This window comes from Podarcis cretensis (assembly GCF_951804945.1).
Source record: "Podarcis cretensis genome assembly, chromosome: 1".
In the NCBI taxonomy this organism is placed as follows: domain Eukaryota; kingdom Metazoa; phylum Chordata; class Lepidosauria; order Squamata; family Lacertidae; genus Podarcis; species Podarcis cretensis.
The window spans coordinates 32,130,092-32,156,082 of NC_137170.1; the positions used below are offsets into that span (position 1 = coordinate 32,130,092).

A 25,991-nucleotide genomic window follows, 5' to 3' on the forward strand; every position below is an offset into this window, starting at 1 on the left:
ATCTGTTTCATATACAAATACTGTACCTACACAGGAGTTTCCAAGAATAACCAACGTGTAGATAAGAACAATAACAACAATTTTATTATTTATACCCTGCCCATCTGGCTGGATTTTTCCAGCCACTTTGGGTGGCTTACAGCATATATCGAAACATAGTAAGAAACTTCCCGATACAGGACTGCCTTCAGAGGACTTCTAAAAGTCGGGTAGTTACTTTTCTCTTTGACATCTGAAGGGAGGGTTCCACAAAGATCTTGTGTTGATCATGCAGGGCTTTTTGTGTCTGTATATTTGAAGTGTTTATGCAGACTACTAGAAACCTACGTGAGCAACTGTCCTAATATGCAGAGAGTCCGGAAGCACCTTCAGAGCTAAAAACTCGTGGAACATATTCTGCCAACAGCTGTGGAAACCGCGACAGCACGAAGCTTATTGTGGGTGATTCGTGCTGTTCACCCTTTTGTAGTAAATGAGTTTACTTTACACCGGGAATCTTTCGAACGAAGGCACCGGCCAAATGTCCTTTTTATTTCTAGTCACGGGAAATGCCAAAACTAGGTGAAGCGACGCTAGTAAAAACAAAAAAGGCTTAAAACGCCGGAGGGCAGTCGGTGGCCTCGCTTTCCCTTGACCCGGGAAGCAAGCAAGCAAGCAAGCACCTCGAGGGGGAAAGAGACTCTCGCTTGTTGCAAAAAGGGGACAGCCCGAATCCGGCTCAAATCCCCGCGAAGCAACAGCCGCCCCATCATTTTATTTAGAGCAGGGACAATGGCGAGCTGCCTCCCGGGGCTCGGGCAGGGACGCCGACGGTGTCTTCTGAAATGCAAGCGAGGCGCGCGCACGACAACCCCGCAGCACAGACGCCGCCTCAGAGGCGCTGCTCCCGCCAGCTCCCCGCGTGGCTCTCCCCTCGGCCTCCCTCGCGCCTGGTTCGCCAACGGCCTGTCGCGAACCTCCCTGCCGCGAGGCCGCGCCTGGGCTTGAAGTGGTTCCGGGTCGGGAGAAGCCGCCAACATGGAGCGTAGGGGGCCCGCGGGGCCTCCGGGAAGCCGGTGAAGGAAGGCAAGGGGCAGCCCGAGGTGGGGGACGGGGGACGGGACGGGACCCTGCTGCTCGCCTGGTTCTGAGGCCGCGAGAGGGGCGCGCGCGTGCGCACTGCCGGAGCCCCGTGGAATCCGCGGCAGCGTCTGAGGCCACAGCAGGAAGCTGCTGCTGCTGCTGCTGCTGCTCCTGCCCACCGTCTCCCTTGCAGCAGCGGGGCCGCGGCTGGCGCTCGAGCCCTGCGGCAGGGAAGCCTCGGCGCCCTTTTCCTCAGCCCCAGGGCAGGCAGGCAGCAGCAGCCATGTCTCTGGGCGAGTACGAGCGGCACTGCGACTCCATCAACTCCGACTTCGACAACGAGTCTTCCGGCAGGAGCGGCCCCCGGCCTGGCCCTGTCCTGGGCGGCGAGCAAGAGGAGCTGCATTATGCCCCCATCCGCGTCCTGGGCCGGGGCGCCTTCGGAGAGGCCACCTTGTACCGCCGGACCGAGGTAAATCTGCGCCCGCCCCGCCGCCGCGCCCCGCCATTCTTTCCCTCCTCCCATCTCCGGGCGCGTTGGCTGAAGAGGCTCCCCTCCTCCCCCGTAGTTTGAATCCCAGCTCTAACCCCGAGAAGGAAGGCAGCATTATTGGACACAAAATGCTCCTTAGATAGCCACCCCCTCGGGGTTCCCTCCCTCCCTCCCTTGTCACTGACATATCCTGCAGATGTTCGAAGACGCCAGACACCCAGCCAGGAAAGCAAGCAAGCAAGCAAGCAAACTTTGGTCATGCATCCAAATAGCGTCTGCTCAAATACTTAGGCTAAAGTGTGAACAATTCTTCAGGGGGTTGTTCGCAAAGGAAGACACAAGTTAACACTTCGGAAATCACGAAGTTGGAAGGGATCATGGGGGGGGGGTCATCTAGTCCAACCCCTTCAATGCAGGGACTTTTTCCCCCAAGGTGGGGCTTGAGCCCACAATGCTGAGATAAAGAACCTCATGCTGTACCAACTGAGCTATCACAGAAGAAGGGTAAATGACAAAGCAGTTCTTGATTCTGGAAAGTGTGAAGTAGAAGAGAGCCCCCTCAGAATGCCTCTCTGATAGGGGTTGATAAAATCAGGAGGGTGTTTATGCAAAACCCAGGAACTTCTGTTGCAATTAGGGCTAAACGACACTTGTTGCTAAATGCCTCATTGGAGTTGTGTGATTGATTCTTTAACTGAAAATGTCATCTGGTTAATGTGGATATTCATAAGGAAAGGGGTAAACGCTGTTCTCCCAGCCCATGATCTCAACTAAAATTGAAGCTTTTGTTTGGCGTGGGAGAGTTGCTTCCATTGATACCAGTTGTTAATTCCCAGTTCTAATTTGGCATTTGGAAGCTGATGGAATTTGGGTAGCTGAAAATGAAATGTGGCACAAGGATGTAGTGGTGATATTTCCTCTCAAACAGCTTCCTGTACAGGGATAAAAAGAATGACAGGATGGAAGAGGGAGAAGGCAGCTGTAGAGCTGCATCATATTTCTGCAAGGATATGCCAGGCATATCATTTACAGTGCACGGAGGCTGATAACAAAGGATAGTCATAGACAGAAAAAACAAGCACAACTTTTAAGGAAAGTGTCTTAAACAAGGTTATAAGTTTCGCACCCATATAGACACTAACCTTTGCAGAGCTGGTGAGTCAGTGGTAGAGTTGCCATGTGTTCTCTTTTTCTAGGACATGCCCTCTTTTTCAGGGGTGGGATTTGAGACAAAATGCATTTTTTTGCTTTGAATAGCCATCATAGCATTCTCTTTTTTGCTCTTCAAAATATGGCAACCCTAGTCAGTGCTATATAGATTGTGAAAGGGTACATATATCATTGGCTTCCTCAGCAAAAAGGCTAACAGGGCCCAGTTAATTTAAAGGACCCGAAGATGTGTAGTTGTGGTTTTTGGAGGTTGAGGTAGAAATGCCCACTTCTGTCACTTTCCTGAATATCAGCCAAACTCTTCCCTTAATACATTTCCATTTTATTAATTGTTTTGCATCATTGACAGTGGTAGGTTATTATTTCTTTATTGATTGATTTAATTTATATACCGCCATTCAAAGATCTCAGGGCAGTTCACCAGCATTCCCTGTGCGGAAAAGGAAGCTTGATGGCACAGTTCAGTCAGTGATATATTTTTAATATGGCATTACAGAGAACCTGAAGGCCCCTGATCACATATTCTGCTACAGCTTCAGGGAGTTAAATAACCCACTTAATAGACTGCCTAGATAAAACCATAGAATGATCAGGAATCTGCTTCAAGGATATAATACTAATTACTCCCAAGCTTTTATATCATTTTCAATATAATGTTGTTGCTGGAATATCTGACAAGTGCTATGAATTAATCAATTCTTGTTAGCGAATTTAGACAGTGTTTGTGTGGAGTTGTGTATGAAATAACAATAACCTTTCTTCTGAAAAGTTTATGCTATTTGATAATTTTTCAAAAGGAAGAGAGTGTTAGTTGTAGATAGCGATTTTTGGCATCAGAAATAAGGAAATGCCCATAGAGAATTTTTCCGACTAAATCTGAAAGTGAATGCAAAAAAGATTGATACCTTGTAAGAAATTAAACGTGCATTTAGCTAACTAGATTTTTTGTATTCCAGGATGACTCACTTGTAGTGTGGAAGGAAGTGGATCTTACAAGACTGTCAGAAAAAGAACGCCGTGATGCTTTGAATGAGATTGTTATCCTTGCACTTTTGCAACATGACAACATCATTGCCTATTACAATCACTTCATGGATAACACTACACTTCTGATTGAACTGGAATACTGTAATGGTGAGAACTCTTGTCTTGTAAACAGCAGGCATCTCTTCCATCTTAGGTTCTGTGGGGGAAGATGAAATGCAGAATCACTTTGTCTTGTTTATAGATGGCAGGCTTTAGTGACAGTTCTAACACAAACCAGAGTCATCTTGGAGAACTGCCACTTACGTTTCGCAGATACATATTCTAAAATGTATTTGTGGGAAGAAGAAACTTGGGAAACAGAAATAGCTAAAGGAAAGGTGAGGCACTAAATGCTCAATAAATCAGATACAAATCTGCAGAATCTTGCAGGGGAAGCCTGAAAGAGGGCATTCTTTGTGGCAGCCCCTAAGTTACAGAACTCCCTCCCCACAGAGGTGCATCTATCTACCAACTTCATTATACAGCTTTCAGTGAATAAGAAATACACACCTCTTTGCCTTGGCCTTTGACACCTGAGATGCGCATTTTCAGAACCTACCCTTAAAAAAACCAAAAGATTATGATTGTATTTTTTAATTATAAGTTCTTAAATACTTTAAAACTGCATTTTGGATTGTCGTAACCTGCCTTGGGATGCTTAGGGTAAAGAGCAGGTGATAATTATAATAATGAAAAAGCTTGGGAAAATGGCAAATTCCTGGAGGATTTCTGGTAAATGCTAATAGAACATTTACAATCGATAGGTAAGCATTTCTCTCTTTTAATTGCAGGGGGAAACCTCTATGATAAGATCCTGCGGCAGAAAGACAAGTTGTTTGAGGAAGAGGTAACTTGAACAAACTGAGAAGAAACAGAACAGAGTTTAGTACTGTTTGATGTGCCACATTTTCCCAGTATTTATTTCATGCTTATTGCTATAGTATTAGCAAATTGCATCACTTGTGCCAGGAAACAATCAGCCTTTTCTTGGTGTTCCAATCTTGAACAGAACACTTTGATTATTCATTGTTGATCACGTAGCAAGAATAAAGACGTTACAGTGGTACCTCGGGTTATGTACGTAATTCGTTCTGGAGGTCCGTACTTAAACTGAAACTGTTCTTAACCTGAAGCACCACTTTAGCTAATGGGGCCTCCTGCTGCTGCCACGCCACCGGAGCACGATTTCTGTTCTCATCCTGAAACAAAGTTCTTAACCCGAGGTACATTTCTGGGTTAGGGGAGTCTGTAAACTGAAGCGTATATAACCCGAGGTACCACTGTACTTGGGTTTCAGTGGTGTCCAGGTCTTTTGTTCCCTGTCCCCATGGAATGGTATTCTTCTGGGATTGTTCATTAATATACAGATAATCTTGTAGAATGTTACATTTTATTTGTAAATAAATAAAAAGATTGTCTTAAAAAAAAAGTTAATTAAACAGTTAGTGTAATTTTGAGAACAATTAAAAATAACATAGAAAAGTCAGCAGCAGAAATGCAGTGAACAAAGTTCTTTAGTAGCAGAACTGTTCTTCACTGTATGACAAGAGTACAGTTAGGGAGCAAGGCTTACTTGGGAGGGGAGCTCCAGGGTGTAAACACAACCTTTGTAAAGATCTTACTCCATTCTCTAATGGTACTTGTCTTAGTAAATGAGAGCATGAAGAACAAGGTTGTGCTTAAGGATCTTGTGGAATGGGAAAGTACACATGGGAGGAGGCAGAGGGGTTGCCATGCCATGGTAATTAGTTCTGCGGTTTCACAGTCTTTGTCTCTCTTTAGTTTTTTATTTTGGCCTGATGTTCAGCCCATATTTCTAAACATGGCTTGTAAGTAGTGCAGTAAGTGTCGATCTGTAGGATTCTTATGCAGAGCAATCCCTGTGCATGTTTACTCAGCATTAAAACCTAATGTGTTTGGTGGTACTTACTGCCAGGTAAGTATATATAGGATTGCAGCCTAACTGTGGTTAGCTATTATTACTAGTTTTCTGCAGGTTGCCCTTGGCTTATTATTAAGAGCTTTAAGAATCTGCATGACTACAATTACACAGCAAATTGTAGGATAGCAACTCTAATGTAGAAACCGATTATTCCTGCCAGTATGCTTAGAATTCCAAACTTGCTCTTCCATTCTATATTTTTTTAAAGGAACAAAAGCATTTACATTCTTCAATATCCTTAATCTAGTTTTTAAATTTGGTAAGTAGAATAATACATGCAATTACTGATTTTTTTTTAATTTATAAATTTGTTAGTCATCTTTACAGCAGCTGACAGTGCAATACTTTGCATGTTTATTCAGTAGTAAGTCCCAGTAGTAAGTGCATCTAGAATTAGTGCTCAAAATGATTTAAAGCATTCTAAAAACCATCATATTAAAACAATTATAAAAGCTAAAACTAAACTCAAAAGCATATAACAAGTGTTTGTAACTGACAGATTCTGGCAGTAGCCTTTACAATTAAACATTTTCATTTGCTGGAATAAACTATATCGTGAAAAGACAAGCACTTGTCATTTTACACCATGGAGACCACGTTATCCTGGAAAGATTACACCTTGAAAAAGATCTCAACACTGAGTTGTTCATATTGGAATAATAAAATTATCTTTCTAAAATAAACTTCCTGCATTGTTTCCCATGTGAACTCTCTTTCTTTGCAGATGGTAGTGTGGTACCTATTTCAGATTGCATCAGCAGTGAGCTGCATCCACAGGGAAGGAATCCTTCACAGGTAGGTGTGATTAATGAAGCTTGGGCTAACTGGTGGCCTAATGCCTGAAGGTAAAACATGCTTGAGAGTATTGATAGCCTGCTGTTGCAAATACCATTTTAGTTAGTTTTTCCCTTGCTGCATTTTTTGAGCATCTACAGTGGTTCCTTTTTAAATTGTCTGTTATTTTTAAACATTTTACTAATAGCATTTTATTTTACTTGGTATTTATTGTAATTGGTACTTTTATTGTTGTTAACTGCTTACGGCATTTGATATGATGACAGGGAATAAATATTTATCATAACAAATGGTGGGCGGTATTAAATATGCTTGTTCTATCAGTGAAATTTCCCCAGCTGTCCCTGTGAGCCTCCCACATGCTCCCTAAATCTGTGGGTTCCTCCAACCCACTGGAGCAGATTGGGGAGGGCACTGGGTGCATGTGTGGGGCAGGGAGTTTTGTTACGCAAATGGAAATCCTTGTGCTAATGGAACAAGTGCATTGGATACCATCCTAAAAGTAGAGTAAAGGGAAGCAATCTGATTTGCTTCACTCTTCTTAGCACAGAAATTGGATTTCCTATACTACAGATAACTAAATACCCTAGTGCAGTCTTCCTCAACCTTGGTACCACCAGTTGTTGTAGGGCTATGAAAATCTGTGACATCAGGCGTGGGGAGGAATGAGTTAAATCCTTTCACAGTAACATTAATAAAGGAGGATTAGCAGCATACTGAGTCCTACACCTGGTGACTGGAAGAACTACATCACTTTAATGCTTCTTTTTCTAGAGATATAAAGACATTGAACATCTTCCTCACTAAAGCAAATCTTATAAAACTGGGTGACTATGGTTTGGCAAAAAAGCTGAACTCTGAATACTCGATGGCTGAAACAGTGAGTGTCTGAAACTTTGAAACTAATGCTGTTTGCTTCTTTTCCTACTCCACTTCTGAATTGTCTTGTTAGAAATATAATGTATCCTGTTACTTTGTAACCTGCTATTAGCAAATATGTATTCATTCAGATTTGCAACCCTTCAGTTGGGAAGGGCAGCAGATCCAGCCTCCGTGGAGCATTCTTGTAAGTTACCACTACTGCCTCCTTCTCCTCTGCATGCCCACAGCCATGCAGTCATGCTGTTGCTGCTGCACCTGTTTGTCACCCAGAAGCAGGTGGCGTGGGCATGCAGGCGGTAGGTGTGCAGCAGAGGCATTGGGAGGGTTGGAGTGGCATTTTCTGTTCTGCCTTTAGTGACAAAACAGTATTGGGCCAGCCCAGAAAGAGAATAGAAGATGTCTTATAATCCAGTATTTAAGTTTTTACTTTGCATGCTGAAACACAATATAAGCATGTCTGGGAGATGGGTGTTCTTATAAAAAATGACTAGAAATTAGCACTTGCAGGGAAAACAATGAACTGTGTCTGATCCACTGGTATCAAGGAGTTGGACAGACTATCTCTAACATTTTTGCTCTGTTGTGTAGTTGGTAGGAACCCCGTACTACATGTCTCCAGAGCTCTGCCAGGGAGTAAAATACAACTTCAAATCTGATATCTGGGCAGTTGGTTGTGTTGCCTTTGAGCTCCTCACACTGAAAAGAACCTTTGATGCAACAGTAAGTCACACCTATGCTGGTCACTAACGCTACATAATTTCCTTTAGTCATTTTTAATGTTCTGTGTGTGCTTGAGAGAGCGAGAGGGAGCCCCAGTTGTGAAGAATGTGTTACAGTGAGAGCTGTAGGTCAGTTGGGTATCTCCTGTTCAGGGATGATTATCATGCTTGAATTAGACCCACTGAAATTGATGGACCCAAATAACAAGTCCACTGATTTAAGTGGTTCTGAATATGACTTACTTGGATATCACCCAGTAAATTGTCCCTTGCTGATGTTCTGAGTCTATTTAGAAAGTGTATAGGAAGCTGTCTTCTATTGAATCATAAAGTTGCTATATGTAGCTCGGTATTTTCTACACTGCCTGAAAGTGGTTGTCTAGGGTTTCAGGTAGGAGTCTCTTCCAGCCTTACCTGGAGATGCTTGAATTGAATCTAGAACTTTTTGCATGAAAAGCAAATGTTCTGCCACAGAGCTATGTTCCAATAGTACGTAACATCTGAAACAATCCAAGAGAGAGAGAATATAATGCAGATCCACAGGACATCTTCTTAAACAGGTTCTCCAGATGCACTTGAATGATCACACTATTTCCCTTCTAGAATCCCTTGAATCTCTGTGTGAAGATTGTGCAAGGGAACCGAGCAATGGAGGTAGATTCCAGTGTTTATTCTCTGGACCTCATCCACATGGTCCACTCCTGCCTTGATCAGGTTGGTGAGATACAATTTTCTTTCAACTTTGCTGCCTCAGTGACACAACTTCAGAGGAAAGTGGGGTAAATGCCTTGTATTAATTACAAGACTGGATATGTAAGTTTCTGGGCATCCTTGTGTATGGGCTCTGCAGAATGTGTGTTCTTGGCTGCCCAAGATCTGCAGCAGCTTAGAAACTGTTAAAATACCTTTGTATTTGAAGTGAAGAATCTACAGTGGCCTTTAACTTGACACTTTCTGCTAACTTTAATATTCCTTTGATTCTCTGTGTTTTGGGGAAATGGGTAAAGACCATAAGAATGTGGTTAGTTAATCTGCCCTGAGACTTAATTGTTGAAAAATGATCCCTTTCCTTAGGGAGTGACCTGTCACTCACCTCTTTCAGGATCCTGAGAAGAGGCCGACTGCTGATGAGCTGCTTGAGAGTCCCCTGATCAGCAAGCACAGGAGGTAAAGAGTTGTACATTCCTTGGACATGAACGGGCCATGTTGTTTGGGAGAGAGCTACAGAAGCTTGTGCAGCCTACTAGTCATGTCAATGCTTCCCACATTCATTCACTTTGGCCATTGACTGATGAGGCACATCTTAGAATCATAGCGTTGGAAGGGACCCTGAGGGCCATCTAGTAGGATTAGGTAGGATTCTTCTGCATGGCATTTAGTGTCTGTTAAGCCTGTTGGAATCCCCTGTCAGAAGTGCTGTAATAATAGATGGTTGCTATTCTTCTGATTCCTTTTTTTTTTTTCATGGCAGGGAGATGGAAGAGAAAGTTGTGCTGCTTAATGGCCCAAACAAACGACCAAGGTAATGGAGTGTGTGTTGTACAGCGGAATTAAAGGAAATAGGTCCCTAGACGTACTCACCCTTACTTGATTGCTTCACACTTTCAATGCTATCTTTTAGGTAATGCATGAGGCTACCACCTTGCTGAAGCTGAGCGGGTCTGAGTCTGGTCTGCACCTAGATGGGAGACCACCTGGGTACAATGTGTACACTGCCTTGAGTTCCAAAAGGGAAGAAGGCAGCTTCCACTCTTGTTGTAAACTGTGCCCATTCTTCTCTACAGATTTGAATTGGACAGCATCCAGCTAAGCAGTTCTGCTAATGCAAGGAGTTAGCTGCGTAGTGGAACTTACCTGCCCACAACTCTTCCTGTTGTGACACTTAAATCTGTTCAGAGGATGCACAAGGAGAAGGTGGGGAAATTCCATTGTGCAGCTAAAAGTCTTTGTGCGCAGCTAGCAGAACTGTTTAGTTGTATGCCACCTATTGACTTGACACCAAACTGCACTTAAAAATACAGTAGTGCCTCGCAAGACGAAATTAATTCGTTCCGCGAGTCTCTTCATCTTGCGGTTTTTTCGTCTTGCGAAGCACGGCTATTAGCGGCTTAGCGGATTAGCACTATTAGCGGCTATTAGCGGCTTAGCGGATTAGCACTATTAGCGGCTTAGCGGCTATTAGCGGCTATTAGCAGCTTACGGCTTAGAAAAAGGGAGGGAAATGGGAAAAAACGTCTCGCGAAGCAAGCCCATAGGGAAATTCGTCTTGCGAAGCACCTCAAAAATGGAAAACTCTTTTGTCTAGCGAGTTTTTCGTCTTGCGAGGCATTCGTCTTGCGGGGCACCACTGTACTTCATTGCTGATACTACTACGTTTTTCTCTCCTTAAGATAAAAGCCATTTGCTGTGGATGATTATCCTTCATGGAATGCTGTAAATTTGTGTGTAACAAAATGTTGATGTTCTAAACAAAGTTGCTGAAGTGTTTGCATATTTTTTTCAATTTTTAACTGTGAAGCTTCGCTCATGCTACTGTTTCTGGAAATTCAAAAGCCTGCCTTGAGTCATCAAATTGGATTCTGATCTTTATTTGTATGCAGATTGGAGTAATCTTCTTCAACCTTTGTTTATCTATCCCTAGGTTCCCTACCTTTAAATTTCTAATGCTCTTTATGTGGCTTCTGAACAACACGAGTACCACTAAGGCTTATATAAAATGTTTCTGCTTGGAACCTGGGAATTTAATTTTCTTCCAGCTTGTCTTCTATTTCAGGGCTTCTAAAGCTACTCATGCTAAACAGTGATGACTCTTCATAACTCCCCTATTGACCTCATGTTTTACAGAACAAGCACCATGAACGAGGCTCCTATTGCTGTGGTGACATCACGCACGAGTGAAGTATATGTCTGGGGGGGTGGGAAGTCATCCCCTCAGAAGCTGGATGCCATTAAAAGTGGCTGCAGTGCACGACAGGTCTGTGCAGGAAACACCCATTTTGCAGTGGTTACAGTGGAAAAGGAGCTCTATACTTGGGTGGTAAGTGAAGTGTATGAAAAGTACTTTGGAAACTTGGATAATGTGTGAAGGCAGTGCAGAATGGATCTTGCATGAGTCATATTTAAGGTGTCACATCACTACTGATTGTCAGTACAGTTGGATATTCCTAGTTAATAAGTTGCAAAAAGTTGTAAGAGGTGTTACTCCCCATTCAAGAGTTTATGCTACTTAAGTTCAAGGTCTAAAACATGCACAGGGTTTTTGTTTGTTTGTTTGTTTTGCTTTCTGTATATGGCAGCAGTTATTTCACCTCCAGGAAAACGCCCCAAAGGTTCAGACAAGTGCAGCAACACCCTATAACATGTGAGAGGCTGTTGCTGAAAGAAAAATAGGGCACTCTCCCCGGTGTGTGCATGAAGGTGTACATGGGTCTCTCAGGATCCCAGTTGAAGTATATATAGTTTGTTACTTGGTTCCTTTGCATCAGACCTGCTAATAATGCTCCTTGGAGTTCCCAGGATGCATCCTTTACCATCGTTTACCATGCTTCTGCATATTACAGAACATGCAAGGGGGCACCAAATTGCATGGCCAACTGGGACATGGAGACAAAGCCTCCTATCGGCAGCCTAAGCATGTGGAAAAACTGCAGGGCAAAGCCATTCGCCAAGTGTCTTGTGGAGATGACTTTACTGTCTGCATTACAGGTAAGAGGCAGGTAAAATGTACCAGCAGATAAATGGTGTGGAAGAACTCAAATGCTATCTTGTTTTTGTTATATACATTGTAAACCACCCTGTGGTCCCTGGATGAAGGGTGATGCATAAATTTAAAACATAAATAAACAAATACCATATGTATTGGCTGAAAAAGAAAATGACCTTTGCAGCAAGAGAGCATGAAATATTATGGCATAGGTAAATACAGGGAATTGCTGTACTGCTGCACTGGAATTAGTGCAGCTTCCCAAGATCAATATTTATTTCATGTTGCTTTAAACATTTATATATCACCAACATCTATATACAGCATAAAACCAATACAATAAAACACAAAAAGATGAGGAAGAAAACATGTTTTACAGTCAAAAAAGATTCTGCATGGTAACCTCTGTGATATGCATACACGGTGTAGATATGGGGCACCCTATCATTTAGTGGATGCAGGGCAGGGCACATTAGTCCAAGCATGTAATTGACCCAACTTGATCTAGATAATTAGATAACATGGTAGACTGGTTTCCCTGTGTTTGAAGGAGTCAGAATCTCTATCTTACTCATTTGTCCCTTCCTTTCATGTAGATGAGGGTCAAGCCTTTGCCTTCGGCTCAGACTACTATGGCTGTATAGGTGTTTCCAAGGCATTTGGTTCTGAGGTTTTGGAGCCCAGGCAGCTGACCGTGTTCCTCAGCAACCCGGTGGAGCAGGTTTCTTGTGGAGATAACCATGTGGCTGTGCTGACCCGAAACCGAGAGGTCTACACGTGGGGCTGTGGCGAATATGGTATGTGGCTTTCTGTCTGCAGTCTCTAATACTGGCAGTAGAGACTGAGGCAAAATGCACACAATAAGAGTCGTTCGAAGGAAAAACATGCATGCTCCTTCTCAAGTTTCATTTTATATAGTTGTGAACCACTTAGATGTTTTCTTAAAATCAAATGGTATAATTTTTTGTGTGAAATAAAAATGTAACTACAGTATAATCACAGGCAATTGAGAGGCACTGTTTTGGTAACTGACCGGTGACAGATCCAACTTTTACTGTTATGAAAGACATCAGATTAAATTGGGATCCTTAATTCTGGAAAGATGGATGGTCATATCTATGATGTTGGATCTGTGAACATGAGAAATGAGGCAGCCCAGTTTCCTCAGACTGGACAGTCTGCTTTAAATCTGAAAGTCATTATCTGCAATAGTGTCCTTCAGCCAGGGGCGAAACTAGGCTTTGCTTCGCCCAGGTCAAAAACCCAGATTGGCGCGCGCGCACACACAACCCCACGCATTTGTGTACAAACACACAGGTTTGGAGCCTCAATGGCGCCCCTCTAGATGCTTCACTCGGGGCAAAAACCCCAATCCCCCCCATAGCTATGGCACTGCCTTCAGCACTAGGAAATTTCTCATTATTGTCTCTTCTCAAATGCAGGTCGCTTAGGTTTGGATTCAGAAGAGGATCACTGCCTCCCACAGAAGGTAAAACTGACTAGACTTTTGCCATACTTTATGGGCTTCACACAGGTTCACTGTGGCTCTGTTGTGGAGTATGTCCTCTCTTAAGACAGTTTTCTAAAGTTATAACAATTTCAAGACCACGAATTTGGTACAGTTCAATAATCAATAGGGATAAGCTGGTGGAAGAAAGTAATTCAAAGATCTCTTCTTATTGCGCCTAAGATTTCAGACTAAAACAGCAGAGTGGAAGAAAAGGAGGACCTTTTCTGCCTCCCCACTTCCAGCTACTCTCTGAAGACTGGAGAAGAGACCCTCTTAAGAAAATTAGGGAGGTGGGCAGGGGAAGGCTAGACCAGGGGTCAGCAACCTGCAGCCCACAGGCTACAAGTGGCCCATGGGGGTTTTTTAAATGGCCCATGAGCTGCCCACTTGGTGAGTCCCCGCGCGCTGCGCTAAACCGGTGCAACGCAGAGCAGGGACTCACTTCCGCGGTGCCAGAAATCGTTTCTGCACATGCGCAGACACCAGAAATTGCATCTGCACAGACGCAATCCAGCCCACGGAGCGATCTCCGCGGGAGTGAACTGGCCCAGGCGAGGTAAACCTTGCCGACCCCTGGACTAGACCATGTGAAAAATGAGCATAATATTTTAGTTTCAGTTCATTCATTTACATCTTTGTATTCTTGTTATAAAAGCACCTAGACATTCTGCTGTTGTGTAGGTTTATGGTTCCATTTAGCTCCTAGCTTTCATATCTCAGTTTCTAACTCTGGCACCACTACTGAGGAGGCACCCTGCCTGGTTCCCTGTTGCTTCACTTCTTGCAGCAAGGGAACCACCAGAAGGCCCTCGGTGCTGGATCTCCTTTCTACCTAGTCTAGATATTATTATATTTGGTCTTCACTTAGGAAAATAGGAGCCTTATCAAACCAGGTCGGAGTATTTGTCCAATTTGCCCAGAATTATTTACTTTTGCTATCAGCAGGTCTCCAAGGTTTTAAGCAGAGGTCTTTCATGTCACCTGCTACTTCATCCTTTTTTAAAAGTGGAGGTTCTAAGGATTGCATTGGGACTTTGTTCATACAAAGCATCTACTCTGCTATTGAACTAACATTTCTCTTACTTGTTGACTCTGCAGTATTCTGTTGCAAGGATGTATCATGTTTCTCCTCTATAGGTAGAAATTCAGAAGACTTCCAATATTGTTTCAGTCCAGTGCGGCAGTGATGGAACCTTCCTACTCACACAGGCAGGCAAGGTTTTGGCTTGCGGTCTGAATGAGTTCAACAAACTGGGCCTGAACCAATGCACTTCAGGGATCATTAATCACGATGTGAGTAGTAATTTTCAAATTGCGTGGGAAATAAAGTTCTGGAAGTAGCAAACACGTATCTATTAATAAAAATGAATTTATTTTCAATAATCATTAATAAATGAAACATAATATATTTATTGAGTACTAGGTTGGAGCCATAGAAGGAAAAGAAAAACTAATGTGATATACCATGCTTGGCAGTAGACTGCTTTCAGTTTTGTGTGGTACATTCAGCTACAGGTTGGGTGTATTTGAGCAGTCTGTACAAGAAAATAGAATTTGATCTAGGCAAAAATTGTTTGCTTTGGAGGGACTTGTATGATACTATGGCTTAGTGAAGCACCACATGGATAGATTTGTTGGACTGTCTGCTCTCTTCCCTTAGGCTTACCAAGAAATTCCATACACCACCTGCTTCACTTTGGCCAAGAAACTCTCCTTCTACAAAGTTCGCACCATTGCCCCAGGAAAGACACACACAGCTGCCATAGATGGTGAGATCTAATCCCATTGTAATTGTATTTCATTCTTACAAAATAAAATCTGTAAAATACTTGGGGTGGGGGGGTGCTTAATGGCCCAAACAAACGACCAGGGTAATGGATTGAGTGTTGAAGAGTGGAATTAAAGTATGTTTCAACATCAGAATCTGTTCATCACATCCCTCGCGAACATAGATCCGTTTGCAACTGGAAAACATTGTAAATTAATAAAGTACAGACTTGTTAAAATTAGTGCACCCTTGCATTTAGCGCTGTATTTTAAATCGGCTGTTTCAAAATTTAAGCTCCACAAACTATTCGAGGTTTATTGAACAGGACCAATGCTGATTTTGAAATTAGTTTCTTTGTTCCACATTAGTAAAAAAATCTGAAACCTGAGAATTACCAGTGATGTATCAGATAAAGAGGAAGCCTGTCTGGTTCTCCAGTAGAGCTTAGCCACTGATGTGTCCACAATGAGCCTTGTTCTTCCTTTCTTTCAGAACGGGGTCGTTTGCTTACCTTTGGCTCCAACAAGTGTGGGCAGCTGGGTGTTGGAGACTATAAGAAACGTCTGGGTATTAATCTGCTAGGAGGACCTCTTGGGGGGAAGCAGGTCATCAGGGTTTCCTGTGGTGATGAGTTCACTATAGCTGCTACTGATGGTGAGTGTTGGTGCTGGTGAGTTGGCCATGATTTTTTGTAAGCAGCATCTACAGAGGGCCAAGGGTGGCTACCTGCAATATTGGAGGAGAATAACATCCCGACTGCATTAGAGGAGAGGAACTTTGTTGTCTAACAATAATTGTAGTAAAATAACACAAAACATAATGTTCCTGCAGGAGTGCCATATGCTGGTGGTTGGGAAGGTTGGGAACCTCTGGCCTAAGTAGGCCTGCCAGACCTCTCCCTTTGGCTTGCCAAGCTGTTTTGTGCAAGCCTCACGCACCTGTCAAACATCCAATGACCTGTGATGTCAGGTGTGAGGCGGTAAAAGGGATATCTAATCTTCATTCTAAGCACTACAGCACTAAGATGGGAGATAAGCTAACCGAACTAGAATACAAAAAAGGGAGGTGTGAGGAGGTCAAGGAAACAAGCAAATGAAAGATAAGTTATGGGAAGGTTTGTTGTGTTTTTTTAATTGTTCCTATTTCTCTGTTTTCTGTTTTTTATAAAAAAAATTTCTTTCTTATTGTGATGTGTTGTCTAGTTTTTGCCTAACTTGGTGTTTTCTCTTTTTTCTTTTTGTAACCTTTAAAACTTTAATAAATATTATTTAAAAAAAAAAAAATTGGAGATAAGCCCTCTGGCTACTCATTGACAATAAAAGGCAGTCTTTCCCTTTACTGCCGCTGTAATGCTGGGGTGAGGGTAGAAATGCTGCCTTCTGTCTTTTTCTGTTAAGAGATAGCTCTGCCTGATCTTTATCTTCATATCTTTGTGCAAAACAACATATATCCAAGATTGGAGATAAACCATCTGTCTGCTCTTTCTCTAAAGAACAGGTAGAGAGCCTACCTTAGTGCTGTGGTGCTTAGCACTAATAAAGGGTGATAAAATCCCTGATCTTCTGTTAAATTAAGGCAGAGGGATCTTTCCAGCCACCTCTTCCAAGAAGTGGAGTGGAGATAGTTAGAAATGCTGAGTGTATGTGCATGCATGCGTACCTGGTGTGAGAGTGCATGTATGAGTATATTACTGCATGTATGTACATGCATGTGAGAAGTTGAGAGGTGTCTGGTGTATGTGTTTCAATGGGAGATTAGAGGTACATGCATTTGTCTTTTCTGAGGAGTTCTTCCACCCACCCACCATTGGAATGACGCTCCCAGAATACTGGGCAAGTGCCAGTCTGGCCCCTCGCAGAAAATAGGTTCTCAACCCCTGTCTCCTGGTGTTCTTCTAGACTGCATGATTAAAATTTCAACTGAAGGTGAGCCATTTGAGTGGAATGAAATGCAGCTGTATAGGAATCCTTGAAAGGCAGTTTGGAGTGTCTGACTTGAGACTGATAACACTTTTCTCTTCCCCAGATAACCATATCTTTGCCTGGGGTAATGGTGGAAATGGCCGTTTAGCAATGACACCAACAGAAAGGGCTCATAGTTCTGATATTTGTACATCATGGCCTCGGCCCATTTTTGGTTCCCTGCATTACGTCCCAGATTTATCTTGCCGTGGCTGGCACACCATCATAATTGTTGGTGAGTATTAAAAAGTTGGGAAACAGGAGCCTATTCAGGAATACTTGTCTTCTCTAATCATAAGGGAAATGTAAAATGTAACAAGTTCACTGGAAGAGTAGGTGATAACCTTTCTAAGGAAATAGGTCAGCATGTTTTTGGAACCTTTGTCTGAGAAAATTTTCCTTCTTTCTCTCCAGAAAAAGTTATAAATTCTAAAACCATCCTCCGCTCCAGTAGCAGTGGCCTCTCAATTGGGACTGGTAAGTAATCAGACTTTTAATAATAGGCCAAAGCTGGGAAAACACCAACTAGGCTTTAGGAAGGAGGTGGGAGGACTCTAGGACCCTGTCAGAGCCCTCATGTCTCCTTCCCCAAGTCCAGTTCCTTGCTTACCCGGCTTTGGGAAGGCAGCATGAGGGCTGGGCGGTGTGTGTGTGTGTGTGTGTGTGTGTGTGTGTGTGTGTGTGTGTGATGTTGCCAAGAGCCACCAAAGAGGCCTCAATGGCTGCATGTGGCTCTCAGGCCATCTTGCCTGCTGCTTGATGGACCAAATGGGCTGACTCAGTGTACCTTCATTCCTACCTGAAAACCTCATCTTGACCTAGCCCATTCATTTCTTTTTTAAAACTCCTCTGGTAGATTATTCTATTTTTGTAGCTTATTCTCTCTCCCCCCCCCCCCCATTTCATACATCGGAGAGCACAAAGGTTCTTTTCCTTGACTAACCTGGTTCAGCCCACCTGGTTGAATCAGGATATGGAGAACTAGTCTAAGAAGATGGATAAGTGGTATTGCCAGAAAAGAATAAGATGGTGAAAGTTAAAGTTGGGGAAGAGGCACAGAGTTGATAAAATAAGTCTCTTCCTATTACGTTTGAAATAATAATAGTTTGTAGACAAATGTCTGAGAATATATAGTAGGTTTATCTATCACAAAAATCTAAGGGGTCTGCGTTTCCAGAAAGTGGTAACTTTTGGCTCAGCTTAAGCTACTGTAAGTCCCCAGTGAATTAGTTTCCCCTCCATGCCCCCCACAACCAGTGTATGGACATTAATATAATTTATTACAATTGCCCAAAATTGTGTGTCTAGTAAGAAATAATTCCAAACCTTTTGGGGTATATGTGTGTATGTTCTGAATATGCCCAGGATCCTATGTGAGCTGATGTACCTGAGTCTCATATGTTGTTTACTGTTGGATTATCTTCTCTTTGCATCACCATTCTGAGGTTTGACAAGACCTGCATTCCCAAGGCTGAAAATGCTCCTGAGCGAACAAGGGAAATATTTAAGGATTTTAATACTCTACCCATTTCTGCTAGTGGCCCAAAGCTCTACAGCTGAAGGAGGAGAAGAGGAGGAAAGCGAGCGGGACTCTGAGACCCCTGACCCCAGCAGAGGTTTCCGAGGAACCATGGAAGCAGACCATGGGATGGGGGATCGGATTAGTGCAACAGAAGCAGTTGCAGACAGCAGTTCTGCCAGTAGCTCCTGCCCTAGCTGGTTACGCAAGGTAACAATTTCTATCTCACCTAAAGCAAAGTGGGTACAGGAAAACTGAATAGCATTTTTCCAATAAAGGTGGAGAATTTTTGGGCTAGAGGTTTCTCCTTGAAGTTTAGTTGAATTTTGGAATCTGCGGTGTAGGAATCGCAACTAAAGAATCCCTGATAGGTGCCCATCCAACCTCTGTTTTAAAATCTCCAGTGAAGGAGAGTCTCCCACTTTCTGAAGTCGTCTGCTCCTTTTTCAAATAGCTCTTACTGTCAGAAAGTTCGTCCGAATGTTCTTTTCTTGGCAAATCATAAAAACACCATGGTAAATTTTGCCTCTGTTCCGGAATCACTTCTAAGGGCGTAGTTTGAATAGCTTTGTAGGTGGGGCTTTTCAGGTAACAGACTCACTTCAGAAGAAGGAAGAGAAACCTTGATTAGAAGGATGATCGGTTTTGAATTCCAAACTCATAATTTTACAATGTATACCATGTGATTTAGCAGTGCATAAATATTTCTAATTAAAACAAATAAACAATAAATGGGCTCAGAAATCCAGATTCAAAGCTTGAGAGATTAAGATTAAAGTAGAAACCATTTTAAACTGTCTTTGGCATTTTGTTTATATTTTCCTTTTCATGATGTGGTTTTTTATCATTTTGTTTGTAAATGCCCTGAAAGCTGATGTTGAAAGTTGATATAAAATTCCTTTTTCCCATTCTGATTAGCTTCTAGTAAAAATAACTGAGCTGAAGCAAGTTAAAGCTACAATATATCCCATCTAGCCTTTTGTATCAATGAGATCTCTTTTTATCCAGTGCCTGTTCTTTTATACCTCATGTTATGTTTGCTTCACATTGCGGCTTTTCAGGTTACGAACGCAGCAAACCTGGAAGTGTTTACTTCGGGGTTCGCCGTGCGCGCATGCGCAGAAGCGACCTGCATGCTTTGCGCATGCGCAGAAGCGCTCTATTGCGCTTTGCACATGAGCAGTAGCGGCACTCTACTCACTGACTTTTCGGGGTGTGAAAGGCACCCTGAAACGGGTCACAGTTGTAAGTAGAGGTACCACTGTGTAGTCATGCCTCAGAAGTTGAACACCTTGCAAGATGAACGTTTTGGCTACCAAACACCATAAACCAATTGTTCCGGGTTCCTTGGAACCTGAACGTCCGCCGTTCCTGCAGCCAATTGAAAGCCACGCCTTGGTTCCCGAACGTATTGGAAGTCGAACGGACTTCTAAAACGGATTCTGTTTGACTTCAGAGATACGACTATAATGCTAAAAAAGGGTCTGAAGCAGTTAAAAACATAACCATTTCAGATAATTTTCCTTAGTTTATAGATAAGTACCAAAACCCTAAAAAGCGACATAGAAACAAGAAAATAGTTTTGTAGGACTGCACAGATTAGTTCATAATGTGTAGGATACATTTTGTTGACCTCCCTTGTAAAATTGAACAGCAGGATAAGTAAGTGAAATGCAAGTAAAACTGGCAGAGCCTAAAATTTAATATCAGCCCATCATTGCTGCAATACCAAAGTCTTTCTTTCACAGATAAATCCACACATATCAGAGCATGGTTTGCCATTGTTGGACAGCAGTCTATTGTAAGTGCCAATGAAACAAACATTATGAAATCTGGCAGTCATTTGCATCCTGACACTGAACAAAGCTTATCCACTGAATCATCCCAAAGAAAATATTATTGGGGCAGAAACTCAAACTATCAAGATTCTGCCTCAAATAGGCAGGTACAGCTTATCAGTTCTGCCACTTCTATTGAATTCAGTCTGTCACTAAGAATAGAAGGATACATATTGCAAGAACACATAATTTCTCTCTGTTACATTCAATGACACATGCTATATTTTGGGGGAATAGCACGAAGACAAGTAGAACAGAAAGGAGACAGGCTCCAGTGTTTACTGGAATAAGATGTTCATTTAGCTCAATGTGTTCTAGAGAAAAAAATCCTTTGTCAGAAGCTATAAGCAAAGATAAATATAAGAATAAAGGATGTTGTTATTGCATCATAAAATCACAAAACCTTGTAAAAATTAAAAATACAGAAATTCAGAAAATCTAAAGATATAAATCAAAAAATTGTTACACTCTTAACAAAGTTTGGAAACATGTGAACTGTGCATCAGTAAATCTTAATAAACCTCCACATGTTTGACTCTTAGAGCCATTAACTGAGGTGTGAATCACACTGTGGCTATTTTCTAAACAGAAAGAGAATGCCACCTGTGTTCCTTTTTTATATTCCTCAGATTGCAGCAAAGGTAGATAAGAAACTGAAGAAAATCTGACATTGTTCTCTCTCTCTCTCTCTCTCTCTCTCTCTCTGTATGTGTGTAACCAGGAGCTGGAGAATGCAGAGTTCATCCCCATGCCTGAAAACCCCTCTCTTGTGAGCCTAGCCTCTTCAGAATCTGACAAAGAAACTCTTCCCTACAGCGAGCTTAAGGGACTGCACTTGGCTTCACCCACACATGTTGATAACAAGTCTGAAGCAGGATCTTGGGTAATGTAAATTGCTAAACATATGGAACTCTTCAAGACAGTTTGAGGCTGATGGTAGAAATAGGATGCAAGGATAATAATTCAGACTGGTATAAATACAGACTTTACATGGGAAAGAGAGATAGTACATAGGAGAGGATGTAGTCTTTTCATTTCTGAATAGTGGATAACAGTGAGAAATTAATCCCAGCAGCAATTGATTTAGCAAGGAGACAGATTGCTGAGAATTAAACTGATGCTGTTTAAGGGCTTCATAATTTAATTTACCTTGCCCTAAGGAGCACCTTTGGTAAGGCACTTTTTTACCCTTCATTTCAAGAAATCAGATTATGGTTGAGGAGGAGAATTAAAGAAAGAAAACATCTCAAGAAACAGGTACAGCTGTAGTCTTAACCTACCCAGTCTCAAAATAGAGTGCATATGACATTTGCAGCTACAGATTTGACAATGATTTCTCTATGAGCTAATATTTCAGTACATCACTTATTCAATAATTCTGCTTCCATTATTTAGTATTAAATTCTCAGTACTTTTGCTCTCATCTTCTACACATGGCTTGCTGCAAGTATAGGCTTTGAAAAATTTTCACATTGTACATAGATATACAGGGTGAGTCCTTTAAAAGAGGGCCCGTGGATACAGAGTACACATGTTCCACGGGGCCTCTTTTAAAAGACTCACCCTGTATATGTACATACAAACAAGCTCATTCCTGAATCTCCTGTCTTTCTTGTGCAGCGGCAACCCTTGGATTCAGCAGAGCCCTGTAGTGGGCAGAAGACATTTGGGGTACCAACTGCATGCAAATGCAGTTTGCTGCAGACTGAAGTGGAACGTCTGCATGGCTTAATATCAAAGTGTTTGGCTGACCAGCAGATGCTGCAGCAACAAACCAACCGTCTCAGTGCCCAGCTCCAGAGTCTCTCCAGGAGGACAGAAGGGTCACAGCAGGTAAGGTTTCCATTGTGAGAAGGATGACATATTAAATGCTGGAGTAATTCCTAATGTTCCTGTAGTTCTGTGGAATTGGTGCTGAGATCTAGATTAAGAGAAGTTAGGCTGTAGCAGCCAGTTGATAAAGTTGGATGCAAGCTAACAGAGACGCAGAGCGTGTGGCTTATACTGCAGTAATCTAGTAGCTTCAGACAACCTTGGGCTTGTTGGATTTGTGGCTAGGAATTGTTGACTGTAATATAGTGATGACTGTTTTGTTGGAAGGCTGGAGGATGCCTGACTCACATTTACCAGCAGCATTTGGGGATGCTAGTGTTGGCTTAACCTAGAAACAAATGGGGTCTCTCTTACATCACTCCACTTTTGTTTCTCTTCCCCTGCCTGAAGACCCCTGGAGGCTGATAATGGGGAAAAGTTGATTATTAAAACACACTTGTTTTTCCTTTCAGTTGGTCATCCCATGTCTGGAGTGTAACTTGAGCTCTGTTAGCTAGTTGTAGAGGCAGACTGCCCCCCGTAAATATGTTCCAGATTAGCAGGTCTCTGGGAAGCAGCAGATTTTTTAATAACACTTCCTTGGCAGTCTGAGCAGATGGTTGTTCGACTCTAAACCTCACTATTCTATTCTTTGTACATGTGTGCAATAACCGAATGCAGCAGACATGGTTTAACTGAACAGCCAAGTGACAGAGTTCATGTGCAATATATAATGTGTTTCTTTATTCTATCAGGAGTAATTTTTGTTTGTTTGTCTGGGCAGCTTGAGGCTCATTCCAAAGCCACACAAACATCCAAGGAAGAGATGGAAGCAGATCCAAAGCCTGACTTGGATTCTGACTCCTGGTGTCTCCTGGGAACTGACTCATGCCGCTTCAGCCTGTAGTCTTTTAAGTTCACTGGAATCTATCCAATTTCACAGCACACTAACTTGAATGAAGAGAGCAGGTTTCCTGGCTTCAGGTCCTTTGTGAACAAGAAGGTCAGGGTCTTCACAGCGTCCATGTATGCAAGAGGGGAAGCTCCTCCCTAAGCTATGAACCTAGGAGGACATTTAGAGAAAGGCAGAGCCCAAAGTTCAAGCCAGGGTCTGTTCAGACATCAGCAGCCTGCCCTCTCTATAAATACATTATCTCAGTCTGCCCTTGAGGTCAGGTAGCCACACCGCAGGAATGGCTCCAATAGCATGTCCTTAATCCCCCCCCCAACTTTGCAAAGGCAGTATTGAGCCCTGACACATCATCTTCTGGCGACTGAAAAAGGAAAGAAAATGAATACCAACAATAACAGTCAAACTGTCATGCTCCAAGTTGCTTTCAACCTAAAGTCAAAGGGCAGGACATCAGCTTTGTAGGAGGGGAAGCATTGGAAAAATACTACTCTGAAAGTGGAAACAGAGAAAATCTGTCTTTCACTGCAGATGCATTTCTGGTTATATTTCCTCCAATCTGTACAGAAGGTGTTTTTAACTTTTAACTGAAGGGATGTTAGGGAGAGGATCTCTGTCACCCTTTTCTTAGCACTTCTAGGTACGGTTCTGATACAATTTCTTTTTTTTAAATGGCTGTATTTTCCAGTTATCCAAGTAGTCTGTAGTTCTAGAGTTCACTGCAATTATTTTTCAAGCCAGCCAAGGACTACGTGAAATTGAAATTGGACACACAACTTATTTGCTTCTTCTTTTCATCTTAGTTTGAGTACTGGAGTGAGTTGTTGAAAGCCTCTTGGCTTTGCGCCCCTTCTGCAAATCAGTATTTTCATTTCCTGTCTAATGCTTGATGAAGCTGGAAGAAAGCAGTGTCAGCTTTAATAATTTATCCAAATAAATTACTTAGAGCCATAGACTTGGTAGAGTTGGAAGGGACCATGAGGGTCATCTTGTCCAACCCACAACCTTGAGATTAAGTCTCATGCTCTACCAACTGAGCTATCTTGGCTTGTAATAGACTAACATATACCAATTCAAAGCTTTCTAGTTTAATCAGTTCTAAACTGTATATAAGCGAACTCTGAAGATAGAGTTTCTGCTTTTCACCTTAAAGATGAAATTGATACTTTTGTTAAATGGTGTAATTGGCATAATTGTGATTCCTGGGAGCCACTTCTGCATACTCCCCACCCTGGAGTGGAATTCCCACTGTTCCTTATTTAAGAAAATAATACCCTAATCTAACTTTTGTGAACAGTTACTGTATCTATTTTGTGTCCCTTATCTTTTATTTGCTAGTCATAGATGGAGTTTACAATCTTCCATTCACTTGTCTCTAATATCCCCTTATGCACTTTTCTCTTCTAGAACTATTATCAGACTGATAAACATTTTCTGGCTGGAAACAGGTGCTAGAGTATCCTACCCTAATAGTTCCATTGTTGAGGAGTTACCTGGTTCTTCTCCAAATACTGTCTTGGAACTGACTTAGATACATTTTTTTTCTTCTGTTCAGCCCCAAGAATAGTGTTGGTATGCCTTTCCTTACTGTTGGTGGAGGAAGGAGAAGAGCTTGAATATAAAATACCAAATGAACCGTAGGTTATTGTGTTATTTGATCGATAATCTTGTCTCCAAAAGTATTGGAGCAGTTTTATTATTTTTATATGAGAATGCTGTTGTGGCTGTAGAGACTGTCCTGTTATAATGTAGGAACTAAGAGAGAATGAACTCTTGGATATTGTCCAGCAAGGTATTGCTGAGCAAATGGGAGTTGCTCCGTGTTACACGTTTGGTAAGTGAAATGCACAGACAATTTCCCCCTTGGATCTTGTGGAGTACTAGATACTATAATGAGGATAACGTGTGCTCCACAGCAATATATGTATGTGCCTTAGGATTCACGCTGTTCAAGCTGTGCCTGTTACAGACCATAATATATGCACCAACCCTGCTATGCAACCAAAGAAGCAGTTTAAACACATATCTTGCCCTAGGCTAGAGGGCAAATGGGCCAGGTGTGCCTTTGAGCAGTTTCAGACCCATTTCTTTCAGCAGTGCTAGCTCTGTAGATGTCAGTCTCTTGCTAGCATTGCTGTTAATTTGTTATAATGGAATGTGAAACATGCCTGCACTGACACTCTAGTTGAAAACTAGTTTGTCATTATCTATTTTTTGAAAGGTTCAATGGTGGAATGGTTTGACGTTTTCTGTTTAAATAAATGTTGACACTCATTTGCCTCATGTGTTCTGAATTTTTCTAATAGAAATGAGATAATGTATGCTTACTTGTAGCTCAAGTACAGATCCATGACTTCTCATCTTGCTTGAATGGAACAAACTTTTTTTCCATTACTCGGTTGTACACTTGCAGTCATCAGAAATGTTAGGACAGATGTCTTGCGCTTTCAGTGACAGAGCTTGCCTCTAGTTTTTTTTAGCTCCCCCCCCCCCCCGGCAAGGCACATCTTAAAATCTCTACAACTTTGGCTCTACAGAATTAGCTATCATCACTCATATTTTTCGTATGTGAATTTCGTTAGCAATATCAGCTTTATTTGCCATCAGTAACCAGTGCACTAAGAAGACAGGGATAGCACACACTGGTTAGAAATATGATAAATATCTTGCTGTTGAGAGGTGGATATGTATCTTTGAGTCTGGAACAACTAATAGAGATGAGGATTCCCTGTTTTCTCAAGAGTACTGTATCTTGGAAAAGCAGAGGACCCATATCTCTGGGGTTTTTTTTTAATGTAATAAGGAGAGCAGGTATAGCAGATATTTGTTATTGGAGATGCTCCCTCCTAGAATTTGCAGTGCTGTGAAGTGTTCCCATATG

At 42.2% G+C, this 25,991-nt stretch overlaps 1 protein-coding gene across 1 annotated transcript; it reads left to right on the forward strand.

The window, feature by feature from the left end:
• Positions 1–725: 725 nt before the first annotated feature.
• Positions 726–25,384, forward strand: NEK9 (NIMA related kinase 9). The gene is made up of 22 exons (XM_079971887.1): positions 726–1,534; positions 3,682–3,859; positions 4,543–4,598; positions 6,418–6,488; positions 7,263–7,368; positions 7,959–8,090; positions 8,693–8,803; positions 9,192–9,256; positions 9,561–9,611; positions 10,934–11,126; positions 11,650–11,794; positions 12,389–12,589; positions 13,235–13,281; positions 14,440–14,595; positions 14,963–15,071; positions 15,563–15,724; positions 17,096–17,266; positions 17,446–17,508; positions 18,570–18,760; positions 21,110–21,271; positions 22,009–22,221; positions 22,985–25,384. The coding sequence occupies exons 1-22, from the start codon at positions 1,346–1,348 to the stop codon at positions 23,105–23,107; spliced, it is 2,895 nt and encodes a 964-aa protein (XP_079828013.1). The 5' UTR covers positions 726–1,345; the 3' UTR covers positions 23,108–25,384.
• Positions 25,385–25,991: the final 607 nt, after the last annotated feature.